This window comes from Orbicella faveolata, unplaced genomic scaffold (genome assembly GCF_042242905.1).
Source record: "Orbicella faveolata isolate gen_17 unplaced genomic scaffold, um_ofav_v1 contig_4, whole genome shotgun sequence".
Classification (NCBI taxonomy): domain Eukaryota; kingdom Metazoa; phylum Cnidaria; class Anthozoa; order Scleractinia; family Merulinidae; genus Orbicella; species Orbicella faveolata.
This window is the reverse complement of record NW_028301569.1, coordinates 6,243,595-6,268,723: the sequence shown is the minus strand read 5'-3', so window position 1 is coordinate 6,268,723 and position 25,129 is coordinate 6,243,595. Positions and strand designations below refer to the sequence as shown.

The 25,129-nt window shown below is 40.2% G+C and overlaps 3 protein-coding genes across 9 annotated transcripts in view; 2 read left to right on the top strand and 1 right to left on the bottom strand.

The window, feature by feature from the left end:
• The first annotated feature begins 490 nt into the window (after window positions 1–490).
• On the top strand, window positions 491–6,265 carry LOC110059027 (uncharacterized). The gene has a single exon (XM_020765699.2). The coding sequence runs from the start codon at window positions 809–811 to the stop codon at window positions 6,263–6,265; it is 5,457 nt and encodes a 1,818-aa protein (XP_020621358.2). The 5' UTR covers window positions 491–808.
• A 4,203-nt stretch (window positions 6,266–10,468) lies between these two features.
• Window positions 10,469–25,129, bottom strand: part of LOC110041154 (HMG box-containing protein 1-like) — a 22,867-nt gene continuing 8,206 nt past the window's right edge. For 3 of the 6 annotated variants that reach the window (XM_089276385.1, XM_089276381.1, XM_089276383.1), the window contains exons 2-9: window positions 21,844–22,035; window positions 17,792–17,997; window positions 14,254–14,514; window positions 13,307–13,557; window positions 13,141–13,198; window positions 12,467–12,645; window positions 11,739–11,880; window positions 10,469–10,800 (exon numbers count right to left, since the gene is read on the bottom strand). In XM_089276385.1, the coding sequence (XP_089132511.1) occupies window positions 10,768–10,800; window positions 11,739–11,880; window positions 12,467–12,645; window positions 13,141–13,198; window positions 13,307–13,557; window positions 14,254–14,514; window positions 17,792–17,997; window positions 21,844–21,997 (1,284 nt within the window). In that variant the 5' untranslated portion in view covers window positions 21,998–22,035 and the 3' untranslated portion in view covers window positions 10,469–10,767. Of the gene's footprint in view, window positions 10,801–11,738; window positions 11,881–12,466; window positions 12,646–13,140; window positions 13,199–13,306; window positions 13,558–14,253; window positions 14,515–17,791; window positions 17,998–21,843; window positions 22,036–23,557; window positions 23,763–25,129 lie in introns of those variants that run through there. The other 3 variants (XM_089276382.1, XM_089276384.1, XM_089276386.1) reach the window with 3 other exon arrangements.
• The window catches only part of LOC110041152 (centromere protein K-like), a 26,552-nt gene continuing 20,840 nt past the window's right edge, over window positions 19,418–25,129 (top strand). Inside the window, exon 1 of one of the 2 annotated variants that reach the window (XM_020746428.2) lies at window positions 19,418–19,535. In XM_020746428.2, coding sequence (XP_020602087.2) covers window positions 19,517–19,535 — 19 coding nt within the window. In that variant the 5' untranslated portion in view covers window positions 19,418–19,516. Of the gene's footprint in view, window positions 19,536–19,562; window positions 19,609–25,129 lie in introns of those variants that run through there. The other variant, XM_020746430.2, reaches the window with a different exon arrangement.

The window sequence follows — 25,129 nt, the reverse complement described above, 5'->3', positions numbered from 1 at the left end:
TCCACAACAGTAACAGCCACTAAAACACGTCCCAACTGCCCAAAAAACCTCTTCACAACGGCCAGTTAGTCAACAACTGACGAACGCTGTCCACAAAACCCCATTTTTTGTTGGACATGGTCACGAAACTTGATCCATGCCGCAGGTCTTTGGTCTCTATCATGATTTCCGTTTGGTTTCTGTCCTATTGATATATTTTGATTGTATTACGAATTTACATGTTACACTAAGCCTTTTTTAAGATAAAAATGTTGAAACCCAAGAAAATATCGGTGTCATATTTCACCCCTACTGATACCGCTCCATAACGGCGACTTTCCTCTGTCCCCAAGGTAGCCGTTGTAGAAAGTTTCGACTTTGTTACCGTTAATAAAAAAACGCACCCTTCCTATTGAACTTTGCTCCAGGTTTTTGGTATAGAAATGCACCAGGGACATGACTGGGATGGAAAAAAGAGGCCTAGGAGGCACTAGTCTTAAATGGCTACGTGTTGAGAATTTACGTACATTGTTGAAAACTGGGACCGAGCTTGTCACGTGACTTACACGATTTGACCCCCCTCGAACACTGAACTGAAAGGGAACGAATGCAAAACTAATGCGAAGTCGTTGTTCTTGAATTGTATTCTGGAGTTCTTTTGTCTTTGAATAGAGTCTTTATCTACGAAAGTGTCGTTTGAATACGTTTTCTACATTTGGTGCCGAGACCCGGGAATTGAAACTGGGATTCTAGCGTTGTGAAGAACGTCTCAAAGGAAGCTGTTGTGAAGTCAAAGCTGCACTAGCTGAAAGCACGTGGGCGACCAATTATGCCGCCGAAATTGAGGAATTTGAAAAAATTTCGCGATGGTCACCGAAAGTTCGCCCAGAAAACTATCGAACAAGCCAAAGGGCTAATCTCTGAAGGCAATTCCATCGAAGTGAAAAGGCTGAAATTTCTTCGAACCGCCCTTGAAACGAAAATGTCGGAGCTTCAATCGCTCGACCGCGAAATTGTGGAGCTGGTGGACGACGTAAAAACCATCGATACCGAAGTCTCTGAGAGCTGTGAGATAATGAGTTCCATTCAGGAGTGTATTGTTGAGTTAGAATCTGTTTTGGAAGCTCAAGAAATGCAGGGTAAGAGTCAGGAATTCCCTTCTGTGGCGCAACTTCCTCCTTCCGAAAGCGCGGGAACTTCTCAAGATCACGTTTCGAAGGCAAAGTTGCCGAAGCTCGAGCTTAAGAAGTTTCACGGAAATCCCATACACTGGTATCCCTTTTGGGAATCTTTCGAGTCTGCGGTTCATAAGAACCCAAATGTGTCTTCAGTGGATAAATTCAATTATTTGCAGTCACTTCTTACTGGCACCGCGCGTAGTACGATCGCTGGTCTGGCCCTGACGAGTGCAAACTACGAAAAGGCAGTTGGACTGCTTAAACAAAGATTCGGAAATCGACAGATAGTGATCTCCAGCCACATGGAAGTGCTCACTAAACTCCCCAAGGTGGAATCGATAAGCGAAGTAAAGAAACTCCGAAGCTTGTACGACACAGTGGAATCTCATGTTCGTGGATTGGAAAGTATGGAAATCTCATCTGAAATGTATGGTTGCTTCTTGACACCAATCGTTATGCAGAAATTACCGGAGGAATTTCGGATCGCTATCACACGAAATTTGGAATCGGAGACATGGAATCTGAAAGATATTTTGGGTGAATTTCACAAGGAACTGCAACTGAGAGAACAATGTCTTGTCAATAACAAGGATTCCAGGCCTTCACATCAGAGAGGTGAGTCGCCATTTTCTACATCAGCTTTGTACACTGACAGTTCTGAGAATAAACAGTCTCCTCGTGTTTGGTGCTCATTCTGTAATCAAAATCATCAGAGCTCTAAATGTAATGTTGTCACAAGTATTGAATCTAGAAGGGAAGTTCTTAAAAGGAAGGGCAAGTGTTTTCTATGTCTCAAGCAAGGACATTTGGCACGTAACTGTCAAGCACCTATGAAGTGTCTTAAATGTCAAGGTGCCCATCATGTAGCAATTTGTAGTAACCCTGATCCAACCCTGGGTGGGCAAGATCGAGAACATGTGGCTAGTGTCTCTACTAGTATGTATGTGGATCAGTCTAGAGGGTCGGTGTTGTTGCAAACCGCAACCGCTGAAGTTGTGCGTCCGGATAATGACAGTTTTCCACTAAGTGTTCGTCTGGTTTTTGACTCATGCAGTCAGCGATCATACATGACTAAGGACCTTAAAGACAAACTGGGGTTATCAGTAATTGGTAGAGAGTCACTTCTAATCAAAACCTTTGGTGAGTCTGACGCCAGGCTACGAACATGTGAAATTGTTCAAGTGGGTATCAAAACCAGATGCGATGCAATTGTGTACATTCAAGCCTATGTGGTGCCAGTCATATGTGGCCCTCTGACCCAACAACCCACAGAGCTTGCTCAGTCTAGCTACGAACATCTGCATGACCTCAGTTTAGCCGACAGGTGTGGCGGCAGAGATTTGCCCATCAGCATTCTCATTGGTGCTGATTATTATTGGTCATTGGTCGAAGGTACTATTGTGAGAGGTGCACCGTGGGAACCTGTTGCTCTTGCTACAAAGCTAGGATATGTCCTCTCCGGACCCACTATGATTGTGTCTAACCGTGACAATGGTAACACTGTGAATCTTACTGCGACGCATGTACTGAAAGTGGAAGCAAGTGTCGTCGGTCAAGATGAACTTGCCTCTGAACTTGGAAAATTCTGGGACTATGAGTCACTTGGCATTCGAGATAAAGGTTCGTCTCTGTATGACAAATTTGTTAGCGAAGTTGAATTCACTGAAGGAAGATATCAAGTACAGCTACCTTTCAAAGAGGACCATGAGCTGCTTCCAGATAATTTTGCTTTGTGCAAATCAAGGTTGGTCTCACTACTGAAACGTCTGAAATTAAAGCCCGAGATGTTAAAGCACTATGATGATGTCATCCAAGATCAGCAACAACAAGGAATTGTGGAACCTGTGGATCAAGGTGTCAACAATGGTGTGGGAAAAGTACATTACATTCCTCATCATGAAGTGATTCGCGTGGACAAGGACACCACAAAACTTCGTATTGTTTATGATGCCAGTGCACGATCAGGAAAGAACACATCAAGTGTCAATGACTGTTTGTATGCTGGTCCACCACTATCTCCCCTCATCTATGACATCCTCCTGAGGTTCCGGGCTCACAAGACAGCCCTCATAGGAGACATTGAGAAAGCTTTTCTAAATGTTTCAGTTCACCCCAAAGATCGTGACTATCTTCGTTTCCTGTGGGTTGATGATGTCACAAGCAGCCACCCGAACCTACAAGTTTATCGATTTGCAAGAGTTGCATTTGGCGTCTCCGCAAGTCCGTTCCTATTGAATGCAACAATTCGTCATCACTTGACTTCTGCTGACATCCCCAAAGAATTTGCTGAGAGAGTTCTGAAAAGTCTGTATGTGGATGACTTTGTTGGTGGAGATGATTCTGACAATTCTGTTTTCGAGATGTATGAGAATCTGAAGTCATCCTTCAAGAGCGGAGGCTTCAATATGAGAAAATGGGTCTCCAACTCTGAAGCCCTTCAGGAAAGAATTGAACAATCTGAAAGCCAGTCTTCTCAAGTTACAAGCAAGTCTGTCAAGGAGCACCCTGTTCAAGAGGAAGATCAAACCTTCTCGAGTTCCCTGTTTGAGACGTCAAAGAACCCCAGCACAGCAAAACTGAAAGTACTGGGAGTTGGATGGGATAGACGAAATGATTTGTTACTCTTGGATCTGGTCTCTCCACTAGAAACTAGCAATACTTGTCCAGTTACGAAGAGAGCAATTCTTGGTACAACAAGCAAGTTGTATGATCCGCTGGGACTAATTAGTCCAGTCATCATTCTACTGAAGATCATCTTTCAATCTATTTGCAAGACAAGAGTGGGTTGGGATGACCCCGTGGATTCATTCATCCATGAACAGTGGTTAAAGCTTGTTCAAGATGCTAAGAAGGTGGGGGTGGTGGAAGTGAGGAGACACTACCACCTTGGCTTGTCATCAGGAGATTTACAAAGCATTCAACTCCATGGTTTTGCGGATGCAAGTGAGAAAGCCTATGGAGCAGTTGTGTATTTACGCCTTGAAACAACTACTGGAACTGTCTTCACCCAGCTTTTATCGTCAAAAACCAGAGTTGCTCCGATAAATGGAGAAACCATACCTCGACTGGAGTTACTAGGTGCTCTTGTTCTGGCCCGACTGGTCAATACTGTGTTGACAGCATTTGACGGAACATTGGAAGTTGATGCTGTGTTCTTCTGGTCAGATTCGCAAATTGTTCTGTGGTGGATTTGGGGTGTAAACAGAGAATTCAAGCAATTCATTCAAAACAGAGTGGTTGAGATCCGTCGACTTACAAAGCCAACTCAGTGGAATTATTGCCCCACAGAATCCAATCCAGCTGACATCTGTTCACGTGGTACGATGACCTCGAAACTGATCACCAACCAATTGTGGTGGAGTGGTCCTGAGTTCCTTAGAAAGGAAAAGCAGTGGTGGCCAAGTCTTGCAATGAACTCTGCTGAAGTCACAAGTGACGATTCAGATCCTTGCCTAGAACTGAAGAAGGGAAGCTGTAACAGCCACACAAAGCAGCATGATGGTACAGTTCTTGCAAACATTGCCTCTGGAGAGGTGACGTCAGAAAAGTCACTAAATCTTGATTGCATCATTCCCTTGGAAAGGTTCAGTAGTCTTCAAAGACTTGTGCGAGTCACTGCATATATTGTGCGATTTGTTTCTAATCTCAAGCAAAGTAAAATGAAGAAGAGGTTGGTGGATGGAGTAATAAGGCATGAAGAGGTGGATTGTGCAAGAGAGCTTTGGATCAAGGAGGTTCAGAAACCTGTATACAACAACAAGAACTTTGACCAGGTCAAGATCTCATTATCACTGTTTACAGATGACAAGGGAATTCTGAGGTGTGGTGGTCGTCTTAAAAATGCCCCGATTCCGTATGATGCTCGTTTTCCAATATTCCTTCCAAGATGTTCACGACTAACTTACCTAGTGATAAATGATTGTCATCTCAAGGTTCTTCACAATGGTGTGAGGGACACTCTCACAGAACTAAGGTCAAGATTCTGGGTAACAAAAGGAAGGCAGACTGTGAAAACTGCGATAGGAAAATGTTCTGTTTGTAAGAAGTTAGAGGGCAGAAGCTATGCAGTTCCTCCTCCCCCACCTCTTCCTGAATTTCGATTGAGCGATGACTTTGCTTTTACTCGAGTAGGAGTGGACTTCGCTGGGCCCATGTATGTCAAGGATGTATTCTCAAAGAATGGAGATTTGAACAAGGTCTATATAGCTTTGTTCACGTGCGCTGCAACCCGAGCTGTTCATCTGGAACTTGTCCCAAATCTGAGTGCGGAAAGTTTTATCAGAGCCCTTACTCGCTTTAAAGGGAGACGAGGAATTCCTGTCTTGATTGTCAGTGACAATGGGAAAACATTTAAGGATTCAAGAGTGCAGGCATATTGTCAGTACGACGGTACACAGTGGAGGTTCAATGTCGAAGCGGCCCCTTGGTGGGGTGGTTTCTTTGAACGTCTAGTAAAATCAGTCAAGTTGAGTTTGAAGAAGGTCATACGAAATGCCCGGTTAAGCTATGACGAGCTGTCTACTGTCCTTGTAGAAGTGGAAGCAGCCTTGAATTCACGACCCTTGACATATGTCTTCGATGAAATGGAGGAACCGTTAACACCTTCACACCTGATTGTGGGCCGCAGAATTTTGTCAGTACCATCAAAGAACTCATCGAACGAAGTTGATCAAACTGAGGGAACACTTACAAGAAGAGCCAAATTCTTACAGCGAACACTGGATCATTTTTGGAACCGATGGAAGTCTGAGTATCTCACACAACTTAGAGAGTACCATCGCTACTCAAAGAGAGCAAATTCTGTACGTAAAGTGCAAGTGGGAGATATTGTGTGTCTACATGAGAACAAAACCCCGAGACAGCAGTGGCGGCTTGGGAAGATCGAACGATTACTTCCTGGTCGAGATGGTCATGTTCGAAGTGCAGTGGTGAGAGTCAAGTCTGGTAATTCGCCAACCGCGGAATGGAGACGCCCATTGCAGAGGCTCTATCCCCTGGAAGTGAGGCTGGATAATGGAACTGCCAACCCTGTGCCCCGAGTGGCAAATGTTCCTGTTACAGTAGTGAGAGACGAGGATGTCCCAGTTGTCGTCGTGAATTCTGACTAAGATAGATGTATTGAGTTCATTCTGTTATATAGAGTTTATGCTCGTAAGATTGTTTCAACTTTAAATGAACTTTGAACTTTGATTGATGACGTCAATCAACGCGGGGGAGTGTGTTGAAAACTGGGACCGAGCTTGTCACGTGACTTACACGATTTGACCCCCCTCGAACACTGAACTGAAAGGGAACGAATGCAAAACTAATGCGAAGTCGTTGTTCTTGAATTGTATTCTGGAGTTCTTTTGTCTTTGAATAGAGTCTTTATCTACGAAAGTGTCGTTTGAATACGTTTTCTACATACATATTCACTCCTGTTACCGGTTCTTTTTTAAACCCATATAAACTATACAGTTGAACCTCCACTAACGGTCACCTCTCCACAGTGAACTCCTCTCTACAACAGACAAATTTTTTTGTCCCGGTGGACAGTCCATACATACGCTCTTATTTTTGCCTCTGAAATGCGCAAAATAAGGCTACAATTGCTGGTTTTCAGTGTCACTCCATTCAAAATAGATCAAAATAAAAATCAAAACCGTTCAATAGATTAAGTCCAGAATCTGGGAAATGAAAGAAAATAAATATGCAAAGACTCGCCGAGATTCTTGTCACAGCAATTTTTCTTATGCAAGATATGCGGAGAAATTTTTTACCCAAATTTATAGAGATTTGTATGGAGACGCCATGCTAGTGCCCATCCTATGGGCACCAACATGGCGGCCGGAAACCAACAGAAACATCTGTCACTGAGTTTTGTTACAAAAGCGTGAATTTATCCCTCGAGGAACTCTAAAACATTAAAATAATACTTTTTCTAAGACATGAACTGTTCAGATAGCCAAGTTCCCCGAAATAAGTCACTTCTCTAACCATCATGACGCTGACATGTAAATGACGCGTCACACAAAAGCTTCGAAATTCAAGCGTAGTGTATCACAAAACCAAGAACCCATTCGGAGCGAAAATTTGTTCGAATATTAGTTTTCAGCTGCTCTTGTACATCATTAAAGTAAAATCTCAGGAAGATCAATAGTTTTGTGGTTTGAATTTTAGTGACGTCATGTGAAAACCAGCTATACATAATGCCTAACTATTTTATAGCGCCTAATTGTTGATGGGAAGTTCGCTAGGTCAATAATTGTGAATTCTCAAGGTAAATAACGGAAAATTTTAGCTCTTCTGAGTGTCCGATTTTTGGAAAGCGCCCATATTATTGTCTATATAGTTTAGCAGAAGGCAACAGGGGTGAATATGTATGTAAACTCACACCGCGTATCTAAGATCTGATGCCCTCTAGGCCTCCTTTCTCTTTTTTATATTCCAGCCCTATCGCTGGTGCATTTCTATTCAAAAAGTACGAACGACAAACATGTATTTTAAAGGTAAAGAGGAAAGGTGTTTGCACAACTTTTGTGAACGCGGTAATACTTTCCATTAATCTACGTAGGCATGACGTGATAGCAGGACTCGCAGACGGCTCTGTCAGTTCGTCGAGTTCTGTCCTCTTGCAGAATTAAACAACACCCCCTTCCCCCTACATCCTTCAATTTCGTCGAAAAATGTTTATTTAGGCTGACAGTGCGAGCCACGTTACTTGCACGAGCAAACAGCTTCGCTGGCCGCCATCTTCATCCACTTCGGACACTTGGCAAGTGGCCGTTTGTCACGCAATCCACATTTGCCGGATGGTCTGAACTGGGACCACCAAACAAAGTCAAGAACTTACTCAACTAACACCACGACAATTATTCGGACTGGCCAACAGAACGGCGAAGTCTTGGAATTTTAAAAGAGAGCGAGGTCTGGAAACTTTGTAAGAAAGAACTCTGGAAAGCGTAGTGCGATTGACGAAGAAGCCTTTGTGGTTTTTCTGTCTTGCTGTTTACGCTTTGTAAGTGGCCGCGGACGGCTGTTGGAACACTCCAAGAAAAATGATGTCACAGTATGTGTTTTATTCAGAGGTATGTACCATATTAGCCAAAGAAAGGAACGATTCATTTATAAATCTGGTGGTATTAAACAGACAGGGGCAATTGTATCCATAAGAATTGCAAGCACACGGGTAAGAAAACACAGGTTGAATCATCTTGCTTATTCCACAAGTACAACGTTTCGACAGTTGATCGTGAAGTTTCGTCAACTGCTCGCGCTTTGTTATCGGCATTACCTGGTCTCAGACCAGGATTTCAAGAAATGCTGCGATGAGACGGTTGTTTTTAAAGTAAAGTGTACCTGTTTACATGAAATGGTTGTGTTCGAATACTTACACCAAACATGATGGATGCAACTGTAATCGATTGTTTACTCAAACTTCACGTTTCAAAATGTTTATTTTTACTCAAAGACAAGTTCGGCTGTGGCCATGGGTGTTCCACAAAAGTTAAAACTGCCGATATGGAACGAATAATGTGTGCTACGGTTGTAACCTTCAAAAAGAAACATATTGACGAAAAAGGTTTCCATTCGCTTATTTTTGTTTTTGTATGGGCTTTCAGAAAATTGTAGTTTCGTCTTCAAATTCAATGTACCAGTGGGCTTTTGATGGTATTGAAATTAGCTAAAATTAGCCATTGCGCTTATGAGCTTCGATGAAGGTACTTTTATCGGCCTAAAATATTATTAAACTTGGAGCTTTTGCTAATCAAATTAATGCTTTAGAAACAGCAAGACATGCACGAGAGGTTACTTGGGCAAAATATGAAGAAATCGAAAATTTCGCGACTGTCATCTCATTCTCGGTATTTACAGGAACTGGCTCTTAAGTTTAATGCCGACAGAGCACTTTTAATTTCACTTCCTGAGTGGACGGTGGTCATGGGCAAAACACTGACCCCTAGTCCATGGAATACCCTAATTTACTACCCAAATGGACCACCCCAAAAAATACTATTTCAGATGAGTGGTATATGTTAAGAGGCTGCGATTGTATACTTACACTGAACGGAGGATGTTGTTCTTTTCGTTCCGCATCGCCTTCAGCCGCCATTGCGGCACCATGGGTTTAATTTCTGGGTTTTCCATGGATTCGGGCCAAACACATCGACGAGATGACAAAAAAATGACTTTCTCAGACCACCAGCCCGCCTAGAATCCCTGTCTTTTCTACACGCTTACCCACAGGCTTTCAGCTAACTTATATAACCTCTAATTGGCATTTTTTCTTAGCCTCGGTAGTAGCAAAACTATCGGAGTAACCAAGAGAGAGTGGAATTCGGTTTGGAATAGGGCATTATCATTAAGAGATTTCCGCTTTAAGCATTAATCTCGCCCCAATAACTGCGAACAAAATATGCGCCCTCTACGATAATAAAACAATAAAGTTTATGTTCGCGGGCATAAATATGTTTTGGACCCGACTCAGACTCATTTTAACCCGAGCCGTTAGGCGAGGGCTAAAATGAGCTGAGAAGGGCCGAAAACATATTTATGCCCGAGAACATAAACTGTATTACTATTATTATCACTTTGGAGGGCATTGAGAAAAGAAAAAGTGAAAAAAAAAAAAAAAAAAAAAAAAAAAAAGACAACAAAACAGTCTGAACGATCACGCGAGCGTTTACAAGTTGAATGGCTGTTATTTTCTCTCAATGAAAATACACAATACATCAAGCGAAGCTGGCTAGAAATTACAAAATTTTGCCATTTGAGTTTTCAAAATTTATAAAAGACATGAAAGGAAAGTTCGATAAAGCTTATTTGGAAGTGTTGAAACTAATTGTTCAATTGCTAAACTGACAGTTTGGCATAAGCTTAGTTGGTTGAACTGAGTGCGTTTGGCTTGTAGCCGTAAAATTTACCTGCACTTCGCCGCCGGCCATGGAGCTACTACAGGCGGTATTGACATCTGAAGCTTCTCTTGAAAGAAACGGACGACTAAGAATGTCCGAAAAAGCACGTTTCTGTGAGGCTGAGCTATCCTTTATGTAACATGTCAAGTTTTGTCCGTTGAAAATGGCGCCGTGATTTCTTTCACCTACGCTTCGCTCCAAGAATAGCGGCGCGAACATTGTAATGGCTTTTTGATTTTGATTGGCTGCTTACATCATACGATTGTTTGATTCTCAGGTTTCATTGGTTCATTTCAGAGAGCTAAAATGTATTTTAGCCCACCAAATTCTCCATTTTAGCCCACAAAATGCGCCACAATGCCCGACAAAGTGATAATGATACGCCCATTATTTGAGACAAACCACACACATTGAGGATATTTTTAAGCCTTAGCATTTATTTGCGGCCAGTTGCCCTACGAACTAAGTAACTTAACAAAGGTCCTCTCATACTCTATAATATCATTACCCAAATATGCGCATTTCAAAACTATGTTCAAACTATATACAAGGTAGAATGCTTTTTTAAATACGTCATACACGGTATGACTTGCTTCGTGTTTTCAACAATGAAAAAATACTCCGCGTATGGCAAAAAATATATAGTTATATATTACAAGAAAATCTAGACGGAAAATATATTAAGCTATGCCGGGATAAACCATTGTCGCACTCTCCTATGGCCGCCTGTAGCTTATCTTTGATGAACCCTAAAGAAGAATAAGAAACAAAGGACTATTTAGAAGTGTCAATTATTATTACCATTCGATGCATATTTTCTTCCCTTTCCATTGGCCGAGAGCCCACCTCGTGACCTGCAAATAACTGCCTACAAATAATGATCCGCTCATGCGTAGTACCGTCTAAACGTGTTTTCCTGCAAATAATATTCTGCTCATGCGTAATTTTAACCACGCTCTCGGGTGAAAAATGGCAGATCTTCCCTAAGCTGTCAGAGAGTAATTTAAACATGAAAACAAACTTGTGATCGAATGATAAAACAATTATTGAACTTGGTTATCGCACAAAACCGAAAACCATTGGTCGAGGCGAAATATCGAGGCCTAGGAACTAAGGAAGTTCGATCACACACTACGGAATTCTTTCGAAAGAACTTTGGGCTCGAAGATTAAGAGTAATAAATGATTAATGTCAAAGAAATTAGAAGTTATAAACTTTGTAGGCTTTGCAGTTGAATTTGAGTACTGCTTTTATAGTGCTTTTTGTTTGCAATGATATATTGTATAGTCTTTCAGAGTTAAGCTCAATTAATTTTATCGGGGTTCCTTGCCGTACTTTCTGTTGGTTTATTTCAGCGACGATTTTCACGCCACGTTTTTTTAAAATTACTTTTTCTCCACTAAGTTAATATTCATTTGGCTGAAAGGTTTCCCTCAAGAAAAAATTTCTCCATGTATGAAATTCAATACCCAGGCAAGAGAGAAAAAATTAGCTCTGAAAGATCAAAGATGGAAAATGTCTTTATGAATGATCAAATTCTCCCGATTAATACTAAAGAAATGTATAAAGTCCTGTAATGAGAAACATATATTGACTTAAATGTTTGTGGGTTAATACGCCACGAAAGTTTCCCAAATAGTCCTATAAGGAAATTATGGAGATAAGTAAAGAGAATTTGCTGACTGACCTCAGAGTTTCTCTTTCTCTTCCAGCAGTCTGGATTGACTCTCTTGTGCTCATCCGCCAAGAGCTTGGCTTGAATAACATACTCTCTTCTGTCTTCCTGCTTCATGGCTTTCCACTTGTCTCCCAGAATCACGCTGATTGCTCTGAACAAAGCAAACATTAAATTTCTTTCAGGCTAATTTTCAGAATTTGACAACACAGTAATTAATAAGACTCGGGTTGGACTCCTGATCGAGCGGTCTAGGTTCGACCCTGGCCGGGCCCATCGCTTTGTGTTCTTGGGCAAGACTTTTTACTCTCACAGTACTTCTATCCATCCGGGTTTATAAATGAATACCGAGGAATTAAATTCTGAGCTAACCCTGCGATGGACTAGAATCTCCAACAAAGGGGAGTAGAAATACTTTTAGTCGCATCATATTGTCTAAACTATCTAGATAACGTAACACTATGGGGGCTACGAAAGTCGTGATTGAGTCTAAATGCATTCGATGATTCACCGACTCTGTAGCTATACAAATTTAATTTGTCCCCGACATCCTACCTCTCAAATCAACCACAAAACTGGTCTATCTTATACTTATATTTAATGAGTTTGACAAATAAGACAAAGAGAGCATCCTCGGTTCTCTCTTGACTAGCTAAAGCAGTTACAGGTATGGTCTGTTTTATAGCTTCTGATTGGCTTAAGGCCCACACGTCAATATGACACGCACTCTAAGGGTTTACCTGTTATCTTTCCCAGGGTGGGCCTGGGTAATTTCCACTCGAAAGCGTTTAGCAAACAACATGAATGCGTTCATTGGCCTCTTGGTAAACTGATTTATGTTGTTTCTTTTCACTGGGCTTGAAGGACAATGAGACTCTGACAGAAGCTTGGTTCGGCGGTGGCTGTGTTCTTCTTTATCCTGTCAATAATATAAAACGTTTTCTAAGCTTGAAAGAAATTTTCTTGTTGTGAAGGATTACGTTCCTTTATTTGAATGATTTTTTGTTTCAATGTGGCAGCATCTCGCAATAACTTTGATTCAGAAACTTTGGCCTATTTAGCTGAACATACATTTTTTTTTTTTCTGCAAAACCATGGAATTAGGTGATTTCACGCTTCCTTAAAGACTACCGAGGACCAGTAAGGAATGTCAGGGCTGCAAGATGTGTAATGTACGTGCAAGGACATTGAATAGTAACCTGGAGTAACGTAACGTAACGTAACGTAACGCAACAATTGAAATTAGACTTGCTTACCCCCATTTTGAACTATGACAAGTAATTTTAACCCTAATGACATCTTTTTGAGACCCTTCCCCCAAATTGACTCATCTCTGGTACCAAACTGGACAGCTTATAAAGGGCTACGCACGTCCAAATTCCTTTATCTGGCTGTGAAATTCGTTAGAACATACCTTAGCCATGCTGCTAAGTGTAAGTACCGCTGTTGAATCCATAGCAGTGAATTCAGACCTAAAAAATATGTAAAAAAGGTTTGTAAACAAAATGTGGCACAAAGAAGAAATATCAAAGATTAAGAGAGAGGTTTGAAGAGAAATTAAAAATTCCAAGTGGACTTACGATTTGTGGTCGCCTTCACGTTGTGTTCCGTTAAAACTTCCAGGAACATCTGAGTCACATGGCAACACACAAACGTCACCCCTTTGTAATATCTGACAGCTTATCCCATGACGCAATTCAGTGGCAGCAGGACTGAACGAAGCCCAACTTGGCTTGCCTGTTCCCCTGACAAAGAATGGATGGTCGGCGGTGATCTCCGCCTGCAGGCTCGTTTGGTCGTTACACGATTTAAAGGAGACGATCCATTCCTGCTAACAAATCAATCAATCAATCAATCAATCAATCAATCAATCAATCAATCAATCAATCAATCAATCAATCAATCAATCATAAATCAATCACTTAATCAATCAATCCATCAATAGATACAGAAATGAATAAAGAAACAAAAACACGTGACGTTAATGTCAAATACGTCTTCGGAAAGGAACTGAAAAGTAGTTTTGGACTGTGAACTGACTCTAAATTTAAACTGATTTATGTACCTTGATTTATGTACCTTGGTTTATGTACTTTGGTTTATGTACCTTGATTTATGTACTTTTATGTACCGTGATTTATGTACCTTGGTTTATGTACGTTGCTCATCTGAATTACCTAGTCCTTATCCAGTTCCACACCCACCCTCTCCCACCTCTCACCGAAACAGAGAAAATTCCTGATATTTTACATCTATGAAGTAACTCACGAATGTTAACTATGAGTGAAATAATAGGGGGAAATCTTCCCGGTTCATTCACCCAGATGCAAAGCATCGCTTTGGCAAAGGACGTGGGCTCGAAACGTATTTACAAGTAATATTTTTATTTTGTCTTTCAGCTTAAAACATAACGTAGATGATCTCTTATTCAGCATGGTCTTCTCCTGTAATAAAAGCGTGGTAACCAGATACACTAGAAAAAACGATCTCAAATCAAGTAATTGAGTATTCAAAAAACTCAACATACGCTGTTTTCGTTGTGTCTTGCGTTAATTCTCTCATAATCAACCACTTGAAGTCCATCCTGAAACAGATCTGCTAAAATGTCCTCCATGTCTAAATCGCCAACAGTTCTCCAAGTCCAGTTATTTTCATCCGGGAAATTGATTTTAGTTCCCGCCATAAAACAGCGCCACTTTGCGGCTGGCACTTCTTGCGATAGCGCTGTTTGTGTTGGAGATTCTGAACTGGTTTCTAAAACCCGTCGGCAGTTGCTCGTCTGAAAATCCTGTACAAAAAAAACTTAGGTGTTAACCAAAAATACGTCACTTCTAGCTGCGGGATCTGTTATTTTCCTATCAACTACCGAGATAGGCCCGTATACGAAGTGACAATTTGGTTTTTAATCAGGCAACACCGATGCGCGGCACGTCAAAATCATATTCTGATCACCGAAGATCAGCCGAAGATTTCCGAATGTTATCTAGCACTCAACCGAAGATTATTCAAATCAGCTCCAAATATTCCCGAACGCTTGGGAAACATTTGCAAAACGTTTGAGAAATGTCCAGAAGGTTACTCGGAGAATCCTTTACAAACTTCCCGAGGAGTCTATCAACTCGGCTATTAGGAATACATGTTGCCTCGAGCAACATACTGAAATTTTCATTTTTCTGCAGTTCTGCTCAATGGCCCAGAATAGAGAAATTTATACAAATCTCTATCGTCTTAGCTTATTCCAGCATTTTCTTTTAGCTCAGTAAGACATGCCAGAAAAATTCTCCAAAGTTTGAAGCGCTGACAACAAAATCTAAGTCTTATTGTTCTCGTCTCGCATCTCGCCCCCCCCCGCCCCCGCCTCTCCCCCGCAGGGAACTCGCGCATAAAAGGGACAGGGATGCTCTTCGTATCTTATAGGGTAGGGTGTTCAGCCTCAAAAGGTCCACAGCGAAAATATTTTCAAGCCACACCCACAAAGCAGGATTTTGGTACGTTCTTTTCAAAATTTCTGTCGACAGTTTGGGAGTTTCTCCCGCCCCCGATCTCGCCTGCTTAAGCATGGTCTTCATAAGTAATGAAGGCGAAAAACACGTGCATACCTGAACGCTAAGAAACGCCACCGCAATCATAAGATTCAAAACCTTTTGAACCGTGGATATCGGTGTCTTCTCGGTGATATAACACCCTCTCACGCAAACGTTCTTTGCCATGTAATTAAAGTGCCCCTATGATCAAATTTTCGATATCCATTTATTTACATTTTCGTATACGTGCACAATAGGTCTTTCCTAGATACTATGCATGCTAAATTTCAATCTATTGCGGACATTAGAAGGCACGTTTTTTGGACCTTTATTTCCGAGAGTTTACGGCCGCCATTAATTTTCCTTGTGTCAAGTCCTGGTTGAGAATCGGAGTAAATGACGTCAGATCCTCAAAAATACCACACGGGTTGAAATTATAACAACAATTAGTGTAGAAAATTGCACGAATATAAGAGCCGAAGTTTTTGTTATTCTTTATGCGAGTTGTTATAGTAATTGTTATTTTAATTTCAACCCGTGAGGTATTTTTGAGAATCTGACGTCATATACTCCAATTCTCAACCAAGACTTGGAACAAGGAAAATTAATGGCGGCCGTAAATTCTCGGAAAAAGGTCCAAAAACGTACGTTTCTAATGTTCGCGATACATTGAAATTTGGCAAGATACCTAGGAAAGACCTATTGTGCACGAAAATGTAAAGAAATGGATATCGACAATTTGATTATAGGAGCATTTTAACAAGTCACGCGTAACTATCGCACGAACCTCAAAGGATGTCTGCAGAGTAAGTATAGTTGAATGGACCTTGCACTTACGCTTATGAAAGCCAAGCCGTAGATGGGTCAAGACATATCACGTGTAAGTTAAATAAAGGCACGCTGTATCGTCTACATTTCAAATAATGGGATTGTCGCCATAGAAAACAAAGTGAGTTATTTCCAGCGTAACCTGTCTGCCTATTTTAAGAGACATATTCCTACAAAAAAACCCCGAAAGGTCTGATGAAAACGGAGGCTTTTGAAAACGGTTTCAAAAGTGGCACCTTTTAAAAAAGCGTAGTTTTGAAAACGCTCCTTTTCCAGTTTGGATAGGTGAAAACGGAGGCTTTTGAAAACGGTACCGAAAAAAGCGTCATATATTGTCGTTTCAATCAGCGTTTTCGGTCATTTTAGTCTGAATAATAGGTAAAAAACGCATTAAAAAATATGCGTTTTTGAATGAAAAGGAATCAATGTGGACGTGTGAAAAAAAAAAAAAAAAAAAAAAAAAAAAAAAAAAAAAAAACGAAAACGCCAGTGTGATCGAAAATAGTTTGCTTTGTTTTCGTTGAGACGAAAATGGATACTCTTAAAAACGCATTAATTAGCGTGGTCGGAGCATTAATACATGTAGTCAGTTGTCGGATGCGTGGTGTAAGTTCCTTATCTTGAAACAATAATACTTTGTACACTGAACACAAATATCAAAGCAATGGCTTGTTAAACCACGAAAACATTTCTCTTATTAGTCGTAAAATAAGTAGCAAAACAGTTTTTTCAGTAGCTAAAATTCCATCAAGACAAACGCATTTCGAGAAATGCCATGAAAAAAAGCAAACTAGATTACGTAACGTCATGACTCTCATACATTTCTATCTGCAAAAACTGCACAAACTCGCGAAGTCGAGTTTTAGCACACACCACAAAACCAATCACGTAATTCAGATATATTCTTCATGCTATATCAAAGTTTTGGTCAATCCATGACAAATACGCTTTTCGCTTTCAGTGTTCACACATGGATAAAAAAACCGCTTTAATACCATTACATAGAAAATACAGCCGATCAGAATGCAGGAAAACAGTTGAATACTCGACGATTCTTGGATCGATTGTGTTGACCACTGTATTTTCTATGGCATATTAGTATAAATCTGCTAGCGTTCTATTGCGAATGGCGTTCTCTGATTCGCTACGCTATTCACTATCTATTCTGTTGTAGATAGTGAGTGGCGTAGCAGTGAGCGCTTGTTAACAAACTGGCGGCCACTTCTTGGCGTTTTCGAAGTGTCTGTAAAAAGGATTTAGATAAAGTTTTAAACGACCAGTAGATTTATAAACCAGATTGATATCTATTAATCTAAATATGAGATTATCAGTTCTGCGAGTCAACTCGTTTATCTAGCTAATTAGATTATTCGCTCTGGGTTTCTATCGCGTGAAAGTTGACTCTGGCTACGCCCTGCCAGCTCATAATCTAATTACAAAAAGCCAATTTAAAAAATCAATTAAAAAAAACACGAACATGACCGACAAGTTGGTCACACGTTGTTATAGCTAGTTTACATTCGAATGCGACAACGTGAAAACTGGTTTTAAAACTTGTTATTAAATAACATTTCTCAAAGCAGTTCAGTTTCTCTTTGGTAACGAAGCCATAAATTACAAACCTTAGAAAATCTAAAATGTCATGCTTATTACACACACAGCCGCGCCGGGCTCGTGATTACAAAAGGGAACTGGGACTCCCCTATCACATACCATTTGCTTGGGGTCAACAAGTTGAGGAGGTGGACTATCGTCTTCACGGCGCCTGGCATCTGCGTTCTCTCCGCTGACCTCCCGCACCAAAGGACTCTGAGGACTGGTGGCAATCACTGCAAACTCAGTCAGTAAGTTTACCTCGGGGCGTAAAGTTAGCGCCGGAGGCACGTTCCGAGGTTTTGTAAGCATTATTGTCGCGTTTTCTGTATCAAAGAAAACAAAAACTAAATAAATAAACGGTATAGTTAGGTAATAAGGTTTCAATTAGCTAAGCATCAAATAAAAGGAAAAATCAAATGAGGGTAGCTGCTATCAGCGATCGTCAAATGTTCTTAGAACGCAGGCGCACAAGACGTCCTATCCCCATTCTCGTTCTTAGAGCCTCCGTTTCATTTGGTCACGTGTTAGGTGACTCGTGACGACGACATCTTAAAATAAGTAGCAGTGAAAACGAGTACTGTGTTCTTTCCCAAGATTGTGAACGAGACGCCGTCTTCGCTTAGTAAATTCAAGCCATAACATAACATAAACTTTACTTATTATGATCACGGTAAGCTCATCTGTCATACTAAAAAATAGTACAAAATGGCTTGATGTTGTACATGATTGCCGTGTCGCAATCATTATATCAGAGATTTGTTTGATCCGCTTCGTTTAAACCGCCTTGTAGAGCCAGCATTTCGTAATCTCTGGGGCAACCTTTTCCACGAGAGCGCCTCAATGTAGGTTTTAAAAAACTCTATTAAAAATCGTGTGGCTTTAAGGCCAAGGTGAATTTACCTTTCGTGTGTCCCAGATTCTATTCTGAACAGCGGGGAGTAAAAAAGGGGCGGTAAATAAGTTGAGGCAAGTTTGTGGTCAATTTTCAATTTTTTTTAATTCCTGCCGGGTCGAATTTACATAACGTGAGTTTAGTGGAAGAATTCTCCAACTCAAAGTGAAATTTCGAAATGACTACACTCGGCTTAATGAAGACACCACAATGACACTAAAATGTCGCAAAATGCCAGGACACTAAAATTAATGTTACTTGCATTCACTTTCCTTTCAGTGTTCCCAGTACACGAGTCTATATTTATGGGTTGTTTATCAAACGTGAGGTCAAGATGGCTGAACATTGGCTTTGTTCTCTTTTTTTTTTTTTTTTTTTTTTTGCGTGTTTATGGACCGAGACGAAGTCAATAAAGGATCTGTTGTGTGGCTTTCGAGGAAATTTTTACTGCGGGATACAGCGGGTAGTCCCGATTGCGCAAGATAATGCCATCTTGCCCGCTCGGATAGCCAATCACAGCGCGGGATTTTGTTCATCCAGCCCGCTCACGGGCTCACGCCATGTCATAAGTGTAACTAAGTTCTTGACTTTCGAAGCGCAAGAGTAAGCCTAGCTTTAATAAGGCTCGGGAGATTATTAGAATTTTCACAAAACGCGCGTGAAATTATTTCGTGATTTCACTCATCACTACTTTTAATCGAATTCTTTTTGCGCAAGAATTCTGCATTCAGGTGACAAAAGATGGCAGATATTGCTTCCAGCAAATCTCGAGCCCACAGAATTGAATGAAAGCTCCAGCGGCAATTTGAAAGTAAACAATCACATCAGTGCAATATGTGTCAACTTCTAAAAATATGAATTTATTTTATTCTTCGTGCAATGGTACGCTATAGATGAAAACGAACAAGTGTTGTTAATTTGTTTCCTCGAGCGGACATTTACACCCGTTAATGAGGCGGCTAAGCACGGGTAAGCCGGTGTTAATGAGGATTCATCATTGTTTCCAAATCAACGATCGATTAACTTTGTTATTGCTAAAACGGTAAGTTCACATGACTGTTAATATCACTGCGGATGCAACCCGAGACATGTCATTTGACTTAAAAGAAATAGAAAATGGTATTTATAGCCGGTCAGCTTTGAGTCTCGTGGTTGAGGGGGTTTTTATGAAAGGCAGTTTCATAACTGCGGTGGTAAAAAAAAAGTCAATTGACAGGACTGCAAATGACGTTAAGTGGTGAAGCTGGTGACAGCCGAATGCCATGGAATTCAATCAGTCTTTTCCTAAACTTATTGACCTTAAAAGGTTCATTTATTTTTCTACGCATCAATCTGAAATCATGGAAGACACCAGCCAGATTAATCCATTGTATACACAAAGTTAATTATCCGTGCGTCAAGCGCTTGGCTAGGCCGTGGAAAATCACTTTAAAATTTGCAATTACCCGTAACTTAGCGACTTCTAGACTTACAAGCGACCCCCAACTAATCTGAGTCGAGTTTCTTGCGAACGTCCAATTCAACGTACCCTTAATTAGCTATTGGGAAATGGAACTTGGACTTTTGGAAAATCTCATCAGTTCTGGAATCAATATTAATTATATTTTCTGTAAAATGTTTTGCCCAATTATCAGTTGCTTAACAAAAAGCTAATGGGTTATTTGACATTTCAGGATGGCCAATTACCATTTGTTGTGGTATAATCAGCAGGAGACAAAATAAATCAACATGGCGAGCACAGAGCTTAAATTCCTTTAAATGATAAGTTTGTTAAAAACTCTATGCGGCTTAATTCATTTTTTTTTTCTTTCTAAGATTTGATCAACGATATCTAATATCAAATTAATAAGCTCAGAGCTACACGTAACTTTATTTTCAACTAAAAAAAGAGAGTGAAATCAGAGACAAATAACGTTTAGCACTTGTCATGAAAACACCAAGTGTGAAGTATACAACCAATCTTTATCGTTCGCTGTATTGGTTTTGTTGGCCTCTGAAGTTTCTGTGGCATGGTTTAAAATAGTTATGCAACGGTGGCTCTTGGTAAAGCACGTAATATCCCAATTTTCACGTGTATCTTCCCGTGTGCACACCAAAAACATGCAAGTGACCCGTGGGATATTCGATCGCATGCCTCTCGGAAGCATTGCATTCGACGGTATCACATCCGACCTTGTGTTGTGCATATTGATTGTTTTGACCACTGTATTTTCTATGGCGTGGTGTAAACAGTTATGCAACACTCTCTCGTGGTATACCATGGAACTTCCCACTTGTGACTTGTATTTTCTCGGTATACAGACTCGCCTAAAGGTCTACCGAGAAAATACAAGTCACAAGTGGGATATTGCACGTTATATCACTCGAAAGCGTTCTATAATTAGTCCGTATATTATTTATAAGTCGTGCAGTAATTTGGCCTGCCTTAGGGCGAGTCAAAATACAGATCAGGAATGCTTGTCGACGTGTAAACAGAATTTGACACGTGTTCTAGTAAGGCTAAGAGCACAGATCTCGTTTATACAAACTTGAAACTTGGTTTGTCAATAAGTTTCAATAACTTCGCCAGTAGCAAATTTCTAGCCCCAGAATTTTCGGTTATTCAGTTTTCAAGTTATTCAGCCTTAACACATCAAAACGAGTCTATTACAAAGCTATTATCGACTGTCTGGCAAGCTGCGACAAATCAGCCTGTTTCTCCAACAATACATTTACGCCGCGAAAAGAGTCACCTGTACGGTGGAATGAAAAAAGTGAAAAAACAAAAGAGAGAATCCCAAACATTTCATACATGTACACCATAAGAAAAAAACAAAAATGGTGCCGAAGGCAGGAAGAAGTTCATTCTCGGTCAAACACAACTTCGATCAACATAGATGTCGACGAGGATTTTAGTTTTTTTTAAACGCGAAAGATGTATGTATCAACAGCTATGTAATCAAATGTTTTACAAGGTACTCAACAATAAAATCAAAGTGTTGAAAAGTTCTTTCTAGCAAAAAAAAAAAAAAAAAAAAAAAAAAACAGACGACAAAAAAACACGAAGGAAGATGCTTAACTAGATTAAAAGCACTAGTTTCTGTTGAATTTTAACGTACATTACCTAACGGGTAACGTCTGGCAATTCCATTAAACAGCTATTTCTTTTCTTGTTTAACAAAGCAACAATTTGTCTAGTACACTATTTTTACTCAAAACACATATCGGAAGTTGCTCTCACCAAGCAAAGGCTTGTTTACATGGAAGGGAAACTGCGTGAAAATTATTCTTAACTTACCCTCCATTTCACCGGTGTTCCCCAGCTCCATCCTGTTCGCTTCGTTAGAATGCACTTTATCCAAATGGTACTTTAAGCCATTCGAGCTCTTGAACGACTTCTGGCAGTTTCTACAGCGGTACGGTTTAATTTGTCGCTCTTTGAACGGTTGCATTGGCGGGTGATATATCTAACCAGGCCCGATCTAAATATCTGAAATAAAAAGGAAGATTACCTATTTATAATTGCAACTGACGACAGTGCCCTTGGGTATGATGAAACCAAATGACACCAAAGTGCCGGTTTTGTAGTCTTAAGGCCACCCGGCGAAGATGGTCTGAGAAATGGGCTATGACTTGTTCTAATAATCACATGCTTTAATTGCGGAATTCTAAAGGAACTTTCCATCCTTTCGCAGCAGAATTTGAAGAATTAAATCTTTTGGCAGACTTGAGCCGGGCGGAAATACAATAGGGATTACATTTGGTGCCGAGAAACCCTTAGGATTAAACGAAATAGGTTAAAACTAGTGGAAACGAATATATCATTTTAGCAAATTCTGGAACATTTCTTAATGTTAAATAAACATACGTGAAAAACGTGTACAGGTTGACAAAACTGTTATCCAGTATTGGACGCTTAAATCGGGCGGAAAAGCTGTTCAAATTTCCGTGAATTTCTCAAATTTAAGTAAACACAGACTGTATGTACAGTTTCGACAAACAGTTTGATATGGGATTTAAACCCCGTTCAATCGATCTTCGTTAAGGAATTCTGATTTTGTGGTCTGCTAAATATAGAAGAGACTGAATCGATGCGTGCGCGAGGTTTTGAGAGACGGGGTAACTGATCTACCGGTCTGGCGGTAGTGTCGACCTTTGATCGAATTTCATAGCCAGTCGGCTAAAACCCGTGCAGAGACCTTGAAAATTCAGCCGATACGCCGCCGAAATCGAAACAAGTCCAAGCAGTGATTAAAAAAAAAATAAAAATAAAAATAAGCAATATATTCCTCACTGAGTGCAACTTTTAGTTTAGAGAACACAGCAATTGTTTATATAATTCTACTATCCTTTGACTAAACTTGTTTAAATTATGTAAGCTAAATGAAAGCTTGAAAGTCTCAAACTCCGTGACAGATCTGGAAAAACATTTGTCTATTTCTCAGTTCTACAAGGAAACCTTTCTTCACATTCAATGGGTTCCAGTTTGTATTCGCTTAACATCATTTTATGTTGATTCGACACATTCCTTACAGCTATATTGAAAGTCATTTAAATTTAATGCTGACCAGGCACTTTTAATTTCACTTCCTGAGTGGAAGGTTGAATGATCGCTTATATTTCGACAAATTCCTAAAGAATTTAACCTGCGGCAGCCCCTAAGCCTGACTCACAGTTCGACATTCAAGTGGTGGCGGATGAGTTCTTAAAAATTTCGTAGTGCCGGCCGGGTAAAGACTGTGTAACACTCGTAAACTAAATTGTCTAACTGACACGGCTTGCAAACTTTGCAAGAGACTTCTCGGAAGATGGCACTGTGCTAAAGCAAAAATGTTCTCGAATCGCCAAGCGTGAAAGTATAATTTTGAAGGAAGCCGACAAAACCACGAAAAAAAACCATTAAAAATACCGGCAAGTTGTTTCAAAGAAAAACCGATACAAAGCGCTACTGGCAGAGCTTATCAAAACATACAAACTGAAAACTACCTACAAAGTACACGAAAATACTCAACTGATTCAAACCTCGACTTGCAGATTGTTTCACTTTGGGATCCGTGACGGAGATCTTCGTGAAATTACCACTCGATCAAGCAACAAAGAAAACTACTCAAGAGATAAGACACTAACAGATAACTTGGCATGGCAAAGTGCACCAAGTCTACTCAGCGAATCACGTTTCTCGAAGCGAAGCAACATCGGAACAAGTCTGATCAGACCACTGTAAACTTTCTTACGCAACCAGCCTATTGTTCCAAATAAAAACTTCCTGCGGGGGCAATTAACATTGTAGGATTTTTCATGCGTATCCATAGCAGTGTAAGCTTTATCAGGCAATTTGTACTCAAGAGAATTTTCTCACGCAATTTCAATTTTCACTGTCAATTTAAGATTGCAAAGAACTTTAAAAACTTTTGGAAAGAAATTTGTATGCTGGTGCGGAAAGATGAAACATTTGAAAATGTCTATTCGCAGCCTTTTCAGGTTTGCGGTTTTCGAAATGAAAGCATTCACTGCATAAACTAACGCAAACAGAGTGTAAAACCCCGAGCAATTGAAACCGAATCTTCATTAACGAAATAATCTAGGTACTGATTTCTGTAGAAAATGTGGTCAAAATATTTAAGTTACCTGCGATTCCTGCCTTTTTCCGCGATCAAATACACCGGTTAAAAGGTGATAGCGGAAAGTTTGGCCCGGTCTTAGGTTGATTAGCGAAATCCAAGGACAACTAATTTCTGGAAAATCTGATTTCTAAAAATGTGCTGCCTGGGCAAATGATTTTCCCGATCACTGCGAGAGGACTACAAATTTTCTCAAAGCGTGCATTCATAAAGTCCATACGTGTTCCATATAAAGACTTATTGTCACTTGTATCACGATTGTTGTTGTTGAAACACCGCTTTTAAAGTTCAAAAGAAACTTTTCCATTTAACGATAATCCTTTCGTGTCTATACCCCTCATTTTCTCTTGAGAGTGCTAAATAAGTTCCTGTTTTCCATAGGCGGCCGATATTTTATACATCACTGAAGTTTGTACCGAAATTATTTCAGCTTGAATGGACTCCTATAAAAATTCCCAGAAATATCGTATCAAAATTATTCAAAATATATTATTCCTCCCTCAGTACATTTGGAAGATTGTTTTATACGTTCCATAGAATGACAGCCGAAACTGTCTCTCTCAAGAAAATGAAAAGGTTAATTTGCTTTGTTTCCCTGAACTGACAAATTATTTAATTCTATATCGTACAACTTCTTTGCCGTTTCGATCAGTTGAGCGTCAATCACATTTGAAGTGCGACAAGCACTTGAATTGCCGGACAAAGAAATAATTCAAACCACTGAGATGAAAACAATATTCAGCCTGTCTAAATACAGGAAAGTCGTGCAAAGATAATCATGTTTTCCGACTTCAAGTAAAACCCAGCTATTCACAGTAAAGGGACCGTGGCACTTTCAGGTTAACACTCAAAACTACAGATGCCATTCCATATTTTATGAGTTTTAAAGAGTACTTTCGAGAGCACGCGAGCACAGTTCCGATTTTCTGAACGCTTGAAAACCACCCCGTTGCGAACTAAGCA

Coding starts and splice junctions, on each gene's coding strand:
- LOC110059027 (XM_020765699.2), top strand. CDS start 809: ATGCCGCCGAAATTGAGGAATTTGAAAAAATTTCGCGATGGTCACCGA.